This window comes from Lycorma delicatula, chromosome 2 (genome assembly GCF_047948215.1).
Source record: "Lycorma delicatula isolate Av1 chromosome 2, ASM4794821v1, whole genome shotgun sequence".
NCBI classification, from domain to species: Eukaryota; Metazoa; Arthropoda; class Insecta; order Hemiptera; family Fulgoridae; genus Lycorma; species Lycorma delicatula.
In genome coordinates this window covers 25,539,298-25,555,367 of record NC_134456.1, presented here as the reverse complement: position 1 = coordinate 25,555,367, position 16,070 = coordinate 25,539,298, and the positions used below count along the sequence as shown (strand labels likewise).

At 30.6% G+C, this 16,070-nt stretch overlaps 1 protein-coding gene across 2 annotated transcripts in view; it reads right to left on the bottom strand.

Moving 5' to 3' along the window:
• Positions 1-6,004: 6,004 nt before the first annotated feature.
• Positions 6,005-16,070, bottom strand: part of LOC142320574 (eEF1A lysine and N-terminal methyltransferase homolog) — a 48,876-nt gene continuing 38,810 nt past the window's right edge. For both annotated transcript variants that reach the window (XM_075358513.1, XM_075358515.1), the window contains 2 exons: positions 14,689-14,936; positions 6,005-6,140 (listed from right to left, as the gene is read on the bottom strand). In XM_075358513.1, the coding sequence (XP_075214628.1) occupies positions 6,126-6,140; positions 14,689-14,936 (263 nt within the window). In that variant the 3' untranslated portion in view covers positions 6,005-6,125. The remainder of the gene's footprint in view (positions 6,141-14,688; positions 14,937-16,070) is intronic.

The following is a 16,070-nucleotide window of genomic DNA, read 5'->3' as shown; positions in this document are numbered from 1 at the left end:
TTGCAAGTGATATTTAAATCAAGGTTTTTTTGTTTTATTAGAAAATTTTTTATGGTAATAAGAAATTGACTTGTATAGTACAACTTGTTACTTTTTTCATAAGCCTTTGCTTGCTGAAACAAATTGAGCTAGATTAATCTTCCAGATAAATTCTAATTTAAAATTAAATACTTCAAGGTGGTGTAAATATGATATAAAGAAAACTTTAGTACATTAATCGCAAATACAATTTAAAAATTTGCCCTTATAATGAAGTATCTAAAAAACTCGTAACATAGGCAAATAATTTAAAACTAATGTTATATTTTGTTAAAGAGATTACATTGAAAATATAAATTTACAAATAACATTTATGATATTGTATCAGCTAGGAATATGTTTAATATTAAGCTTAACACATGTTATATTTAACATTACTTTTTACATCCTACTGCGATGCAGTATATACAAGTTCTTTAGTCTTCATATTTTTTATTTTATTTTGTGTTTGGTGTAAACAGCAACCAAATTAAATGTTGTTTACCTTCATTGTGGAGTATTATTTTCTTAAATTAATCAATTTATAAATCAATCAATGTTTTTTCTTACTTTCCATCTTTCTTTTACAAAAACTTGAAATATTATTTGTATACCATTTTGATATCCAGTGTAGCTATTTAGTTACAAGCTGTATGTACTAGCTGCATTCCGTATTCATATAAAAAATTATATTAGAATACACAAGTATGGTAGAGCTGCTTGCATTTGTAAAAAAAATCATTTTTGGTTTATTAATTGCATATTTTTTTAACCTTCCTATTTTCATTACAAAAATTTTAAATACTATTTTTTTACTGGTTTTTTCCCTGTCAATAATTTTTCCATACTAAAAACAATATAATAAGCAATAAAAATTTTTTCTCTTTTAACTGGTACTTTTGAAGGTAACATAGATTTTGTTGCAGGCTTTTTATTAATGTATGCCTTCCATGAAACTACCCATCTAGGGTACTTCATGAAATTTTAAGCCACGTCCACAATTTTAACGATTAGAAATTACTATATGTATGATTTTTTTTTTTTTGTATTTGTCTCTATAGAAACTAGGCAAAATTATTTATTACATGATATTGAATGAAATGATTTTGTGATGTAACAGTGAACAAAAATTTTATTTTATTTTACTTTTCAGGTCTTCTAGTAGTTTTTTTTACTGAACTAAGTTATTTCAGTGATTTATTTAATAATGGAATATATATGAAAGATTAAATAAATTCTGAGTAAATTAAATTCTATTGATAAACTTTATAAAAAGGATAAACACAAAAATATCCTGCCAAATTTTAATGTAAGACAGTTAAATATGGTTGAACTACAAGCAAGTAGTTACCTGGCATCAGGTAACAGAAAAAAATCAACACAACTGTATTAATCAAAACCAGCCCTTAAAAAACATTTGGCAAAAATCTTGCTAAATTTTGCAGCATTTAAATGCAGCTAAACTTTAACCTTTTCCTCAGAGATTTAGTGGCTAATTATCTTTACTTTAAAGAACTTGTTATATGTTGTTGTTTCTTATAAAAAAAATTAATACTAGAAGTTCTATAATGATTACCAAGAATTGTCACCCAATTGCATAAGTAAGATGCTTATTTTATATGCATATGCAATTTTACACATTCTTTATTATTATAGCCAAAGTATGTTCATATATATATGGAGAGAATTGAAAGTAATGTTCTTGAATAATTATTTATAGATGCTGAGTCAGTCTTTTGAGTACCATGCCCTTTCATGTATGATTTGTGTTCTGTTGATTCACAATCTTGCATAAATTATATTTGATAAAATTAGGTTTATTCCTGTTGATAAAATATTTATATTTTATGATTTTAAATTCAGTAAGATTGTACCAGCTTTATTCAGTCAAATCATGTGGGATTTATAACTTATGATTGTAGTTTCCACAGTTTGTATTCAATTGAATTAATTAGTTTTGTTTGTAATGAAAAGTTGAGTTTTGTAAAGAGAAGGGATGGAGTCTTGCTGCAAAAAAGTCAGAGGTGATCATCTAAGCTGGAAGGGGGAAGCTTTTGCGAATCCAGATATGGGTGGGAGAAGTAGTTGAGCCTGTTGGAACAATAAAATATTTGGGAATCTGGAAAGACAAAAGTCTAAGGTTTGGGAGGGACATAGAGGAGCTTGCTCAAAAAGTGCAGAGGACTGCCACAGCATTTTCTAGGTTGATGTCAAAGTGGGTCTTCTATAACTAAAAAGAAAATTGCCCTTAAAACTGTATCATTCTATATGGTCATTTTGAGTGAGCAATGTTTGTAGATGCTATGATGCCACCGATGGACCAGGGTCACTGAATGACTGGAAAGATGACTCAAAGGAGAAAATGTGGGAAAGATTGCTCGCCAAATGGCAAGAATGTTGGGATCTTTCCACAGTAGGAAGGTGGACCCACGAGCTAATACCAGACTGCCATCTGGACTAGGTGGAAACAGGGTGAGGTTGATTTTCAGATTACCCAAATCCTCACAGGTCATGGCACATTCAATGAGTGTCTCTGGAACAGAAGGTGAAGAGAAGTTAGCGATTGCCTACTGCAGTTTATCAGATATGGTTAAACATGCGAAGGTATATGGACAGGCTTAACCCTGCTAATCATATGCAGATGATGGTCCAAAGTGAAGGCTGTTGGAAGAGAATAGCGAAGATGGCTTAGGATATACTGCAGTCCAAGATGGCAGACAAGTGACAATAGTAATGAGTGCTATAAGGAGGCAAGGGGATAACTTGGACATGGAGGTAACTGGGGACCCCATGAAGGGTCACCTTTTGCTGTTTGTGTGTCTGGGACTCTTTGAACCACCCTCTTGAAGTAGTTTCCCACATTGTACAGTGAGCCTGTGTAATGCCAACCAACAGGTATCAGGTTATGCTATAGTAAATGGGGAGTAGTTTAAGTGGGTGATAGACCCACTCTCCTCTTCAGTATGGGCTGTTGGGGGTCTGTAAAATTTCCCCTCTACAAAAAAAGTTATAGTTAAAAGAAAGGCAAAGTATTTTTCTTTTATTAATTTTAAAGTATACATTATTTTTTCTTTAAATAATGATATTTTACAATATTGGAAAAAGAAAGACTTTTTGAAACAATGTTAATCTAATTATCAAAAACTGAAAGTCAAAATGAATATTTATATATTCTAGTGAATGCGACAGGTATAAAAGACATATTCCAATCCAGATCTATCTAAAAGACAAAAATGTTACCATTATTTATAGTGCAGTAACTATTTAATTACTTTTTAATGAAATAAAAATAATTCATCTATCTTCATCACCAATTTTTTTTATTTTGATAACTCCTTAATTGGAATTTAAGGCTAGTAAAAATTGTAAATATTCAAGATTGGATTATTTTCATAAGAATGAAAATTTTTTTTTAATAATTACTGTACAGTTGGCTGGGAAGTCACCGTACCCTTAAAGCTAATGAAAAATATCGGTTAGAATATGTGTTTAGAACATATAGTATTTTCGTTGGGGTCAGTTGCCAACAGTTTTTAAAATCACACACTCTCAGTAAAACACAGTTGTTAAAATGGCTGACACGAAGAGTTACAGCGTTGAGGAGCGGTTAATGACAAGTTTATGGGTTCATGAACAACATACGAATCAAACAATGAAGCTAATTGGCGATATGTTTTAGCAACATTTTAATAAGTCACCACAAAAAGCAACAATGTTGGGTTGGAAAAACATGTTTAAATTAGGCAGTGTTAAAGATAGGTGGCTGGATGAAAGTTAACGCGGTTAGAAACATGTGCTGTTGTTTCAGCTGAACAATCCCCAATGAAATCAACTCGTAAATGGTTAGCTGAATTTCATAAACAAAGGACGACAAAGCAAGACAATATGAAAAAGGACTTAAAAGTTAGGCCATTTCATCTGATGTTCATCAATGAAATGTCAGATGCAGACATGGAACATCGCGTTGCACCTGCTGAGCTTTATTAGAAAAATTCCCCCCCCCCCCTACAGTGCACCATGGAAAGGTGCTTTTTACTGATAAATGTGCAATCTATCCATTTGGCATGCCAGAAATGTGTTATTTTGGGCAAAAGAAAAACCTTAATACCAAACAGAGTTGGAAAGAAATCTACCACACGTCATAATATCGACCTGGAATGACCTCATTTGTTTGGTTCTTATTTTTTTGAAGGGCCAGGCCCTTCAAATGAATGAATGCAGAAACTTGTTTAGAGATGTTGGAGTCATGATTAATACTACAGCTTCAAGAGAAGGATCTCATGGAATGACTATGTTTGCAGCACCTGCACACTTTGTTCTATCAGTCTGCTTGTTTCTGAATGAAAAATTTCCAGCAGTATTCCAGTGTCACCAGTTCTGTTATGGCCACCATGAACTCCTGATCTCACCATACCAGACAATTCATTTTGGGAAATTATCAAGGCAAACGTCGCTACATCACAAATGAAGAATTGATGCTGTGAGGGATACCTTCCGTAATGTAACACTAAAAATGCTCTGTCACATGTTACAGAGGATGTGGTGGCATATAGAATTTTGCATGCAACATGAGGGTGGACATACAGATCCACTGGACCATTAAAATTAATACGATGTATCAGGCGAGTAAATAAAATAATTCATTATGTTGCATTTTTCATTATAACTCATTATAAATTTTTAATTATAACTTTAGGGAATAGGGTGACTTCCTGGCCACTCTTTATATAATTCTGGAGATGAAATCAGGAATTTCAATCAAAATGTTTGTATTTGATATTTATAATGAATAAGGTGTGCAGACATTGGGGTGTGTGTAGTACTGGTTTTTTTAAAAACAATTTATCATAAAATTGACCAATTAAATACAAATATACTGTAATTATGATTTTTAAATATTAAATTAAATTTTAAAATAATTAGTCAATCAGGATGAGTATTAGTTGTTCATTTTTATGCCTGTATGATAGTAATAGTGAAAATTGTTAAAATTACTATTTTGTGAAGGTAAAATTGAACTAAAAATAATTAAAAATTTGTGTTAGAAATGTATATTTACTAGATATAAAAAGTTAACAGATAAAAGTCTAAGGTTTTAATTTTTTCTACAAAAAAAAATTGTCTGGGAGATACACATATCCCTGAAATTTTGCTGATATTGAAAATGATAACCAATATATCTGTAGAGAAAAATTTTTAATGATAAAAGTTTTATGAAAACATTCAGAAGTAATCTTGAGAAAGAACATACTGTAACACTTAAATGACTGGATGCAAAGAAAATAGTGGCAGAAGTTAACTAGCCCTTTTTTAGTATATACAAGACAACCCACCGGGTTGGTCTAGTGGTTAACGCGTCTTCCCAAATCAGCTGATTTGGAAGTCGAGAGTTACAGCATTCAAGTCCTAGTAAAGCCAGATATTTTTACATGGATTTGAATACTAGATCGTGGATACCGGTGTTCTTTGGTGGTTGGGTTTCAATTAACCACACATCTCAGGAATGGTCGAACTGAGAATGTACAAGACTACACTTCATTTACACTCATACATATCATCCTCATTCATCCTCTGAAGAATTATCTAAACGGTAGTTACTGGAGGCTAAACAGGAAAAAGAAAGTATATACAAGACACAATATATACATACACAAGTGAACAATAATTGTACGTATAAATTACTATATCTCAACTCTATAAAATAAACCACCTAGTTCAAAATTTTGAGATGAGACATATCTTATCATAATTAAGGTAATATAAAGTTTATTCTGTAATTAATAGAATTTAAATATAATTTAACAATATAGAGGAATAATATGAATCGTAAAAAGATTATTAATTTCAGTAAAATAAGTATAAATTATGCATATTTTTATTATCTTATAACACAATTATAAATACTTAGTCAAAATAAAAAATATAGATACAATCTAAATTATCAATAGTGGTAGCTCGTATGGATATGGATATAAATTAAGTAAAATTATTGTTTTCCATCAATAAAGTTTATTTTTCTATAAAATATACACAGATTTACAAAAAAATTATTATTTCTATTCAGAATTTATAAAATTGTGTTATTATTGTCATATGGTGTCCAGATTTTAGGAAGTTCGAACCTGAAACAAATAAAATAAAACGATTTATATTTTCATGATGGTGGCACAGTATCACTGAATAGCATTAGATTTACTTTATTTAATAGTTTTAATACATTAGAATTTTACAGTTCCACAGGCATCAATATAAAATTAATATTCATTCATAAAATGGTTACTTTCAGACAAAGAAGGCATTCTGAATTTAATTAAGTTTCCCTTATGAGTTGGCTACAGGTGTGTTTTGTTCAAGCCCTGTGGTAAGTTTAGTAGTGGACAGTGGTGAGCCATCTCTTTGGAATAGACAAAAACAAATGATCTGCTCCTCAGTAAATCACATTAAAGTGCAACCAGATCATCACAACTTTGACTGATGTGGTGTTTTCCAACCGATATGACAAATGGCCTAGATCTACTGCTCCGCCAGCCATCAGAGCTCATTGCCTTTCTTACCTCCATTACCTCCAACTACACAATTACCTCCAGTACCACCTATTAATCAACATTAGTAGCCCCCTTAGCAGCCTTTGCCCATGAATTATTACCTTTAGTCTTGTTCAATATCAAAAAAAGGACACAAACCAAGTTATCTTATAGAAAAATTATTTTAATATTTAATTAGCGTGAATCCAGATGCTACAGTTTATAGAAATGGCTCTAGACATGATAATTCTGTTGGTTGTGCTTTCGTGGTTGGCAATAGGACATGCATGTTTGGCCTTCCCAATATAGCCTGTTTTTGTCACTGAGCTGTTTGCAATTAACAAGGTCTTAAATATTTTCACTCTGCCATCATCACGAACCACATTCTTCAGAAAACAGACAAGATCTTTCAAAACAACACGATTAATGAAAGGAAGCTGCAAACAAGCCTCTTTTGCCACATGTTCAGTGCTCTTGTTGCCTGAAATCCAAGAGAAGCTCACAGTTGTATTATGTTGAGTCATTTCAGAACACCAACACATTATGTTGAGTCATTGTATTACACACGCAATAGTTATAATTTATCTCTTACATTTCTGTTTTAATTTTTATGGTAAATTTTAATTGTTAACATTTAATCATTTATTATGGTAATTTTGTATGGGCGCTGATAATGACACCTCATCATGCGCACAGGAAAAAAAATTATGAGTTGGAGCAGTGCATATAAACAGCACTGTATCACAACAAAATGGAGTACATTCATTTTTCTTGTTACACTCTACCTGCTTCAATGTTTTTTATGGCCACTGTGCAACCAAACTACTGAAAGTATAAGCATCAGTCAACAAAGAGTTGCTTTCTCTTAGTGTAATAGTGTATTGTGCATATTAATGCTAATTCTGGTGCACTGTCATACTGGATTTATTAAGCCACAATTAGGTCTTTGCCTAAAAATGTTTTATTACCTTCTTATCAACCATAATCAAACACAACACTTAATCATCTATCAGACTGTATGAATTCTCATGTTAGTCCACATCACTTTTTGTTATTGCTGTCTACTTTGGAGTTCACTGTTCATATTTTCTTGTACATCTTTCAAACCTTATATCACTTGAAAAACCTGACTTTCACAACATCCACAAAATATGCGCTACCTTCTACCTTAAAATTTCGAGTTGCAGTTGTGCTGATTTTTACAAAATTTGATGTTAACCTGTTGTTTTCACTTTTTAATACTCATTTATGCCAAAGTTTTCATGCACATTTTACTGTTTTTGGAATAGCCAATTAATAAATGACTACACTGGTTTGAGATTTACACTCATATTATTTAAAAGACATACCAATATGACTCCAGTCAAATCACCACATGACTGACATTACACAATGGCCATTTCGCAATTTATTTTTTGACACAAGACTTTGTAGAAACAATGATTGCAATGAGGGTAAAAATAATGAAGTGTTAAAAAAAGTAATAACACAAAACCAAATTAAATAAATAAAATATCATGGTTACCATTACACAGTAGTTCTCATACATAATAATTTCTACAATTATTTATTTACTCCGGAAACAACAAGCTTGCCAGACTGCAGTTACTAATAGTGTGAAGAGTTTTAGACTGATGGGTAATTCTGTTATTCACTGCAATAATATTGGGGTCAAAATTTATATAAAAATTTTTCCAAGTTTATAATGGAATATACAGTGAATTAAGTTGAACTGATCACAGCTTTTTGTCAAGCCACTACATGAAAGAAAATCTAAAAAAATTAATCTTCACAGGTATATAAGTTGCAGTGTTGATTAAACTTTGTATATAACATTTATATAAATAATATCTCATTATTCATAAATAGCAACAACTGTATTTATTTTACTATTGTAATAGTTTGATGATAAGTTTTGAATTCAAATAATGACAATAATGAACAGGAAAGATCTCATTTATCTCAAGTGTGATATTTAATTGTCCTGTAACAAAATCTGCAATACAGCAGTTAATATTATCTACTAATTAGTAAGTTTTGTTTTGGCAGAAAGCCAGCTACTAAGAAAGAAATCATAATTGGTTTCTCGCCATAAAAATAATGATTTAGATCTGTTCAACAAAATAAAAATTACAATTAGATAAGGAATGTTTTGTCTACATTTAATGGCTATTTCTAAATTAAAGATTTTAATTCTGATATTATTTCATACATATGAGGTCTGCTTAGAAAGTAACTGAACATTTTTAATTACGTGCCAACAGAGATATTTAGTGACGTGAAGTTGGCACGTTACAAAAATCACTACTAACACTTAAACAAGTTGCACTTAAATAACAATAACACAAAAACTAAACAAGATATCAACAATCCAAGAACATGTGGTTACAGAGGAGATTATGCGGAACATAATGCTGCCAACCACATGTCACTAAATATCCCTGTTTGTGCGTAATTAAAAATGTTTGGTTATTTTCTGAACAGACTCTGTATATCTCCCTTCAGTTTTGTAGGGCTGAACCAGACATTAAAGATAATATTCTATCTAAAAAAGAAAGGGACTAAAAGGAACCCTTTTAGTAAAGCTAACAGGTCTGTTTAACAATCGTCCTTTGTAATACTGCCTGCTGACACACCTAAACAGATGTTGTTCAATGAAAAGGGGTTATTGGACCAGGGTAGAATTTCATGGGATGTGAGGGCGGACAATCATTCTCACGCTTCGAGTTGGGTCCAAGTCCTGCAGATAAAGAGGAGAAGAGTATAAATACTCCAGGGAAGACCAGTTGATGGTCAGTCTGCGAGGAGAGTGCTAAAAGATGAGTTCGGCGAGAGAGTTCTAAGCAAGCAGTTATTATGCGAGTTTGAAGTGAGAGTATTCTATGAAGAGGTCAGTGAAGAAGCGAATCTCTAGTGTGTATAAGTTTGATGCGATTAAGGTGATGTCACAAGCAATTCAAGTACATGAAAACAAGAAGTGGTTCGATGAGTTACTGTTATGACTACAAGTCATGTACTAAATTTCATTCATAAATTGTTAGGGTAGTTTTATTTGTGAACAGCAAAGGTAATTTCAGTGAATGAAAGAACTTTATGCTTGTCTTATATATTGTACTATTGTTGTTAATACAATACTAGTTGTTAAAAGTGTTAAGATTAGCGGTCACGCTAATGTCTTTTGTCAATTTGACTGAATTCTGGTTTTCAATATTTAACTTCCTGTAAATAAATCCTGATGATTACTTTAAATTCTGTTTTGTGTGTAATCACTGTTTATTATTATTATTATTATTGACATTTATCATTATTATTACTACTGATATGGTTGTGATTACTATTATTATTTGTTTATTATGGTCATTATTACTGATTAGTCCTATTTTACTTACGTTTTTAAATTAATAAAATTTTAATTATATAAACATTTTCAACTGTTAGTTTCTTAATATCCTGATCAAGCCATGAGAACATGCGACAATGCATATAATCTACTTATAATAACTCATAACCTAAATGGAACCAACCAGGTAGACTCTGTTTTTTTGCTTACAAAGTAATATCTATGGGCCATATAACATACATGGTATTACTACTGGATTTATTGAAGATATCTTGTAACATTGTTCATGGTCAAGTACTCTTTAAAGTTATAAAATACACAAACATTAGCAGTCAAATAATATCAAATAATGCCAAACTGATACATGTAACATTGAACTGCTGGCAATTATATTATAGCATTTTTGAAAATAACACTGAAAGACAAAAAACAATTTTTTTTAATGTTTCTCTTAAGTGTGATACCATTTCTTGAATTGCTATTTTGTGTACATTACAGATCTGTAAATACAATTTTTTTATCACCCTTAGTTTTAAATAAATTATGATTAAAAAAAAATTAAGGGAAAATATCGTTAAAATCTATAAAATTTATAATTTTGCAAGGCCATACTTGTGTTAGAATGATTTGCTAATGTGTTTCTTTTATAAATAGGCTAAGGCACATCCCAAATTAATGCCCAACAGTAATCGGCTAGCATGACAGTATTCCATTTTCCTTTATAGCAGCTTTCCATCACCGAAATGTCTTGGTAGAAATGTTCACCGTGTTCATCACGTAAATCTCCAAGGTTGTACGGGAAAAAATCCAGATGCGAATGGAGGAAATGTATTTTCAAAGACATATTACAACACATATCTCTGTATGAAGTAAGAAGTTGATTAAAATTATCATAGTGATTGTCGGATTTTTGTTTGCCGAGAAAACGTTTGCAAATGTCTTTAAATGAAGCCCAAGCAGCACTTTCTACATTATTTAACATTAAGTTAAATATATCATCTTTAACAAACTCTCTTACTTGAGGACCAACAAATATTCCTTCTTTAATTTTTCCTTCACTTACATTGGAAAATTTCTGTCTGATGTACCAAAATCCAGAACTATCTTTCTTCATTGCTTTTATAAAATTTTTCATTAGTCCTAGCTTGATATGGTGAGGGGGTAAAAATATTTTTTTGGGTTCTACTAAGGGCTCATGAATAATATTTTTCCCATTTGGAGTTAAGTTGTCTGATTTCTTCCGCTCTTTGGTAACATAATGTTTATCCCTAGCTTGGCTGTCCCATTCACAAAGAAAACATATGTACTTAGTATAGCCTAACTGCATGACTAACAAAATAGCTACAACTTTCAAATCACCACATATGTTCCAGCTATGTTTTTTATAATTTATTCTTTCAAGAATTTCTTTCATCACATTGTTTGTCTCTTTCAAATTAATACCATAAGCAATTGGTATCGAGGATACTTGTTACCATTGTATAGTAGAACCACTTTTAAATTATATTTGGACAAATCTATGAAAAGGTTCCAATCCACAGGTTTATGAACTTGCCATAAGTGCAACATAAGCTCATCAACATTTGTGCGATAAACCAAATTATGAGAACGTTCTTTTTGTCAGCTTCAAAAGCCCAAAATTTTATTTTTTTTTACGTAAATTCCAACCTTGCAGTCTTCATCCTAACAGTTCACCTTTGTTTTTTGATAAATTTAAATCCCTAACCAAATCATTTAATTCACCTTGTGATATAAGATGTGGCTTACTGGAAGATAATTCAAAATCATTGTTGCCTTCTTCAGTACTGCCTGATTCTTAATTGCTGCTTTTGAAACATACATCACAGGGGGCTCAGGAACTGGAATAATTTCACTGTTTGGCAGAAGCCTGATTGCAGATTGTAAAGAAGAATATTTTACAGTATGTTTAGATTTTTAAAAAATTCCAGATACACTTGTTAAACAAAAGTAAGATTCGGTTACATGATCGTTTGGTTCACGCCAAACCGTACATACACCAAATGGCAAAGCCTTTCAGCAGTGTACCTTTCAGCCGTCCTCTTAAATCTACAGAACAATTAGTGCGTACTATATGAGGAGCCCACGTCTTATGCTGATCAATCTTATACTGAAAGTACAAATGATATGCTTTTTTAATTAAAGGTGTAATGTTTTTTGTATTTGATTTTACAGTAAACTCACCACATCAATAACAAAATGCATCCATATCATTTACAAGATTTTGAGGCATTATGACACTGCTCTATTAACAAACTTAAGACAGCAATAAGATTGAACAAAATTAATTCATTCCTAAATCCAGTGCTTAATATAAACAAAACGGCTGTGTTTTCAGTTACATCTTTTTACCTGCACAAACATGATTAATCTTGCCCATGTCCTCTTCAGTATTAGATATGATGTCATAATATGTGACTATGATATGATTTAATTCTTTGTCCAGTATTGTTTTCTTATAGCTTATAAGTTATATTAAAAAAGTAAAACAATAAAAAATGAGCCAACAAAATACAATATAGGAGGTTAAAATGCTAACTAGATGTTGAAAAATGAATCCTTTCATTAAAATTAAACAATTTTTCAAAAATGGTGGGCGATAAAAATATTCTGAGTTCATATTTGTTTTCAGCATCAAAAAACAGATTAAAATCATGTACGGGAACTTAGGAAACAAAAATTATGTTTATCAGTGTAATTAATATTTTTCTCACAAATTTATGAGGGTTCTGTATACTGTAAAATGACAACAATAAACAATACATCCTTTTACAATGATTTTTGTTTTATCAATAACATTATTAATAAATGAAATAACTAATAAGCGAAATAAAACACAACTCAGAAATAATTTGTAGTCTCCATTGAAATAATTTTTTCTCCAGTGCCATCTGTATAAAATTAATGTTGTTCAGCACTGAATAAAGATGATCACCCAAATGAACATGTGTTCATCCAGATTTTGTAAACAATCTTTTGATGCATGATGAACCATAAAGCCACTTCTTAGAGTCAAAGTGACAGTCTGGTGTGCCAATTCATCATGTACGGGAACTTAGGAAACAAAAATTATGTTTATCAGTGTAATTAATATTTTTCTCACAAATTTATGAGGGTTCTGTATACTGTAAAATGACAACAATAAACAATACATCCTTTTACAATGATTTTTGTTTTATCAATAACATTATTAATAAATGAAATAACTAATAAGCGAAATAAAACACAACTCAGAAATAATTTGGAGATGTTTTGGTCTGTAGACTATTTTTAGTTTTCATTTTTAATTATTACTTGCATTAAAAAAAAAAAACAATATTCAATATAAAAAAATAAATAAAAGTTGTTTAAATCTATATTAAATATAATAACAGTTGTGACAACACCTGATACAGTTTTACCATTGATGAGTGGGGAGTATGAAAAATAATGCTATCTCACAGCACTTGCTTTAACATACAGTCATGATGGAGCCGTGGTACACACTGAGCTTTTGGTATTACACAATGCCTTCTACCCATGCAATAAAAACGTTGGTTAAAACTTTGAGGAAAAGAGCTCCATATTGAAAAGTGAAACTGTTATAAATGTGCATGTATTAGAAAATGTTACAAGAGTAGATACTACTTAACAATAAAGTCTTATCTGGTTAGCACAATGGCATACAGCATCACTAGACACTTCTGACTGTAGTGATTTCACACAAAGATCTCCAGTGCCATCTGTATAAAATTAATGTTGTTCAGCACTGAATAAAGATGATCACCCAAATGAACATGTGTTCATCCAGATTTTGTAAACAATCTTTTGATGCATGATGAACCATAAAGCCACTTCTTAGAGCCAAAGTGACAGTCTGGTGTGCCAATTCATCATCAATGGGCAGAGTTAAAGTATACTCACAATGGTGTTAGCATGTTAGAAAAGATTCTTCAGCCAGAATTAACTCATCATCCTATTAATGGAAACATTTTTTCAAAATACTGCAAGCCACACTTTAAGCTTTCAATGAGCCCTTATGGGCTTACAATTGTGAGAAAATTGCTTTCTAATCATGACATCTTAAAAAAGACAGTAACATTCTGTGGCCCATAATATCACTAGATCTAGTCTGCAAGTGATTTTTCCTTTGGAGGTGTTTGAAATCACATGATTCCCTAATACCACACCATGCGACCTCACACATTAAAGAACAAACTGAAAGAAATATGGCTTGAATTCAAGTGTCCTCGCTGTAAAATGTGATCAGTAACCTTACTATAAGATTGTTACAATGCGTGAAATAAAATGAAGGCCAATTTCAAGACATTATTTTTAAAAATAATGTAAGTAATGTATTTTTATTTCATATATAATAATGTGATAAGTATTACATTTTTACTTATTTGTGGCACAATTTTAACTGCCTGATTCATTGCTGCACCCATTATAATAATAACAGTTATTATTATTATTATTACAATCATAAATATTACTGAAAAATTAGACTATTCCTTTTTTTACTAAGTTATGATAAAAATCAAGAATGAAAATGATCTGAAAGCTGGAAGGTACATCAACTGATAAATTGTCTTCATTAGATAGTTCATTACTGGGGTAGTGATAAATCTTATAAAAATAATAAATAAATATGTATATATATATATATATATATATATATATAGAATTTGTTCATTATTTTTTTAAAATGCATCCCACTGCACAAGTTAAGTGCCTCTTTTGCATTTTAGATTATATAATGCATAAACAACATTAAATTAATTGTAAATTTTAAAACTAGGTACATACCATTGTAGTCAACTGTTCAAGATTAATAATATTTCCAGATTCATAATTCTGACTCTGTAGAGCATTATTAAAATGACAGGCAGCTTCATAAATAGGAACACCAGGATTTTTAATCTGACAAAATATAATTTCATTAACCTCTTCTTTCAATTTAACTGAACTAATATCACCTAAGTTTTCACTCAATAAACTCCACACAGCTTGGCGTAACTTTTCTATGCGACAAACAAAGTTCAAAATGAAGACACCTAAACAAAACAAAAAAGATACATTTTAAATAAATTAAAGAAATGATTAATGTAACTGAACGATTAATATAACCTGATTAATGTAAATTGTAATGGAGTAGTTAGTTAATCTATCTTAAAGTAACCACCAATTTACACTTAGTAAACTACATATGGCAATAATTATTAATATTAATAAAAAACGAGAAAGGTTTTCAAAGTTAACTTACAAACTTCATTTTTTCAATTTTTCGAATGTAAAACATAAATTATAGAAATAATTTGATTTGATTAATATTCTTCATAATTATAACTTTGAATACTGAATTATACAATCATAAATCAAAATATTGTGTAATAAAAAAAAGTGGAATTCTTTTGATTCACATGAAAAATTGTAGCAAATGGTCCACAACTGTTATAAATACAAGCATGTACTAATAACCTGAAATATGACATTACATAATGTAGTGGTGAATACTGTTTAAACCATAAGTTATTCCACCCATAATTTCTTCTACAGTGAACAGATTTTGATTTTGGTGCAATTTGTCTTAAATATTTCCACAAATAATAGTCTGGGTTTAAAATTTGGGAATCTTGTTCCCCACATATAAGATCTATTTATGAAAATAAATAGTTATAATTAGAATAGTTATAAACAATCATTTTAAATTTTTTAGTCAAGTAACCAGAAGCAGGTATAACCAGTTGCATTACACATACTGTAACAGTAGCAGTGGCTGTTATGGTTGAGTTGTTGCATAACTTAAAAAATTGAAATTCAAAAAACTCAAAAATGGTTTTTTGATATTTATCTGAAGAGTATTTGCAAGGCAAAATCGAGTGAATATCTTGTTTAGTATATTTGGATATGGGGAAAATTTGTAATCATTGTTCAAAATATTCTGCCTTTCTTCACCACTTTCAAGGTTGAACTTTGAAAAGTCTAGAAATTTGTTACAGAGAAATTCATAAAACAATAATATTCAATGTTACCCCATTTTAACTTTTTAAACACGGAATTTCAAAAAATCCTTTCTAGTAAGCACCATAAGAACTTGTATACAAATTTTCATCAGTATCTTCTTCAGTAATTTTTGCTGGACACTGAGTCAGTCAGGACATGTTGTTTTATAGGAACAGATAACTGTA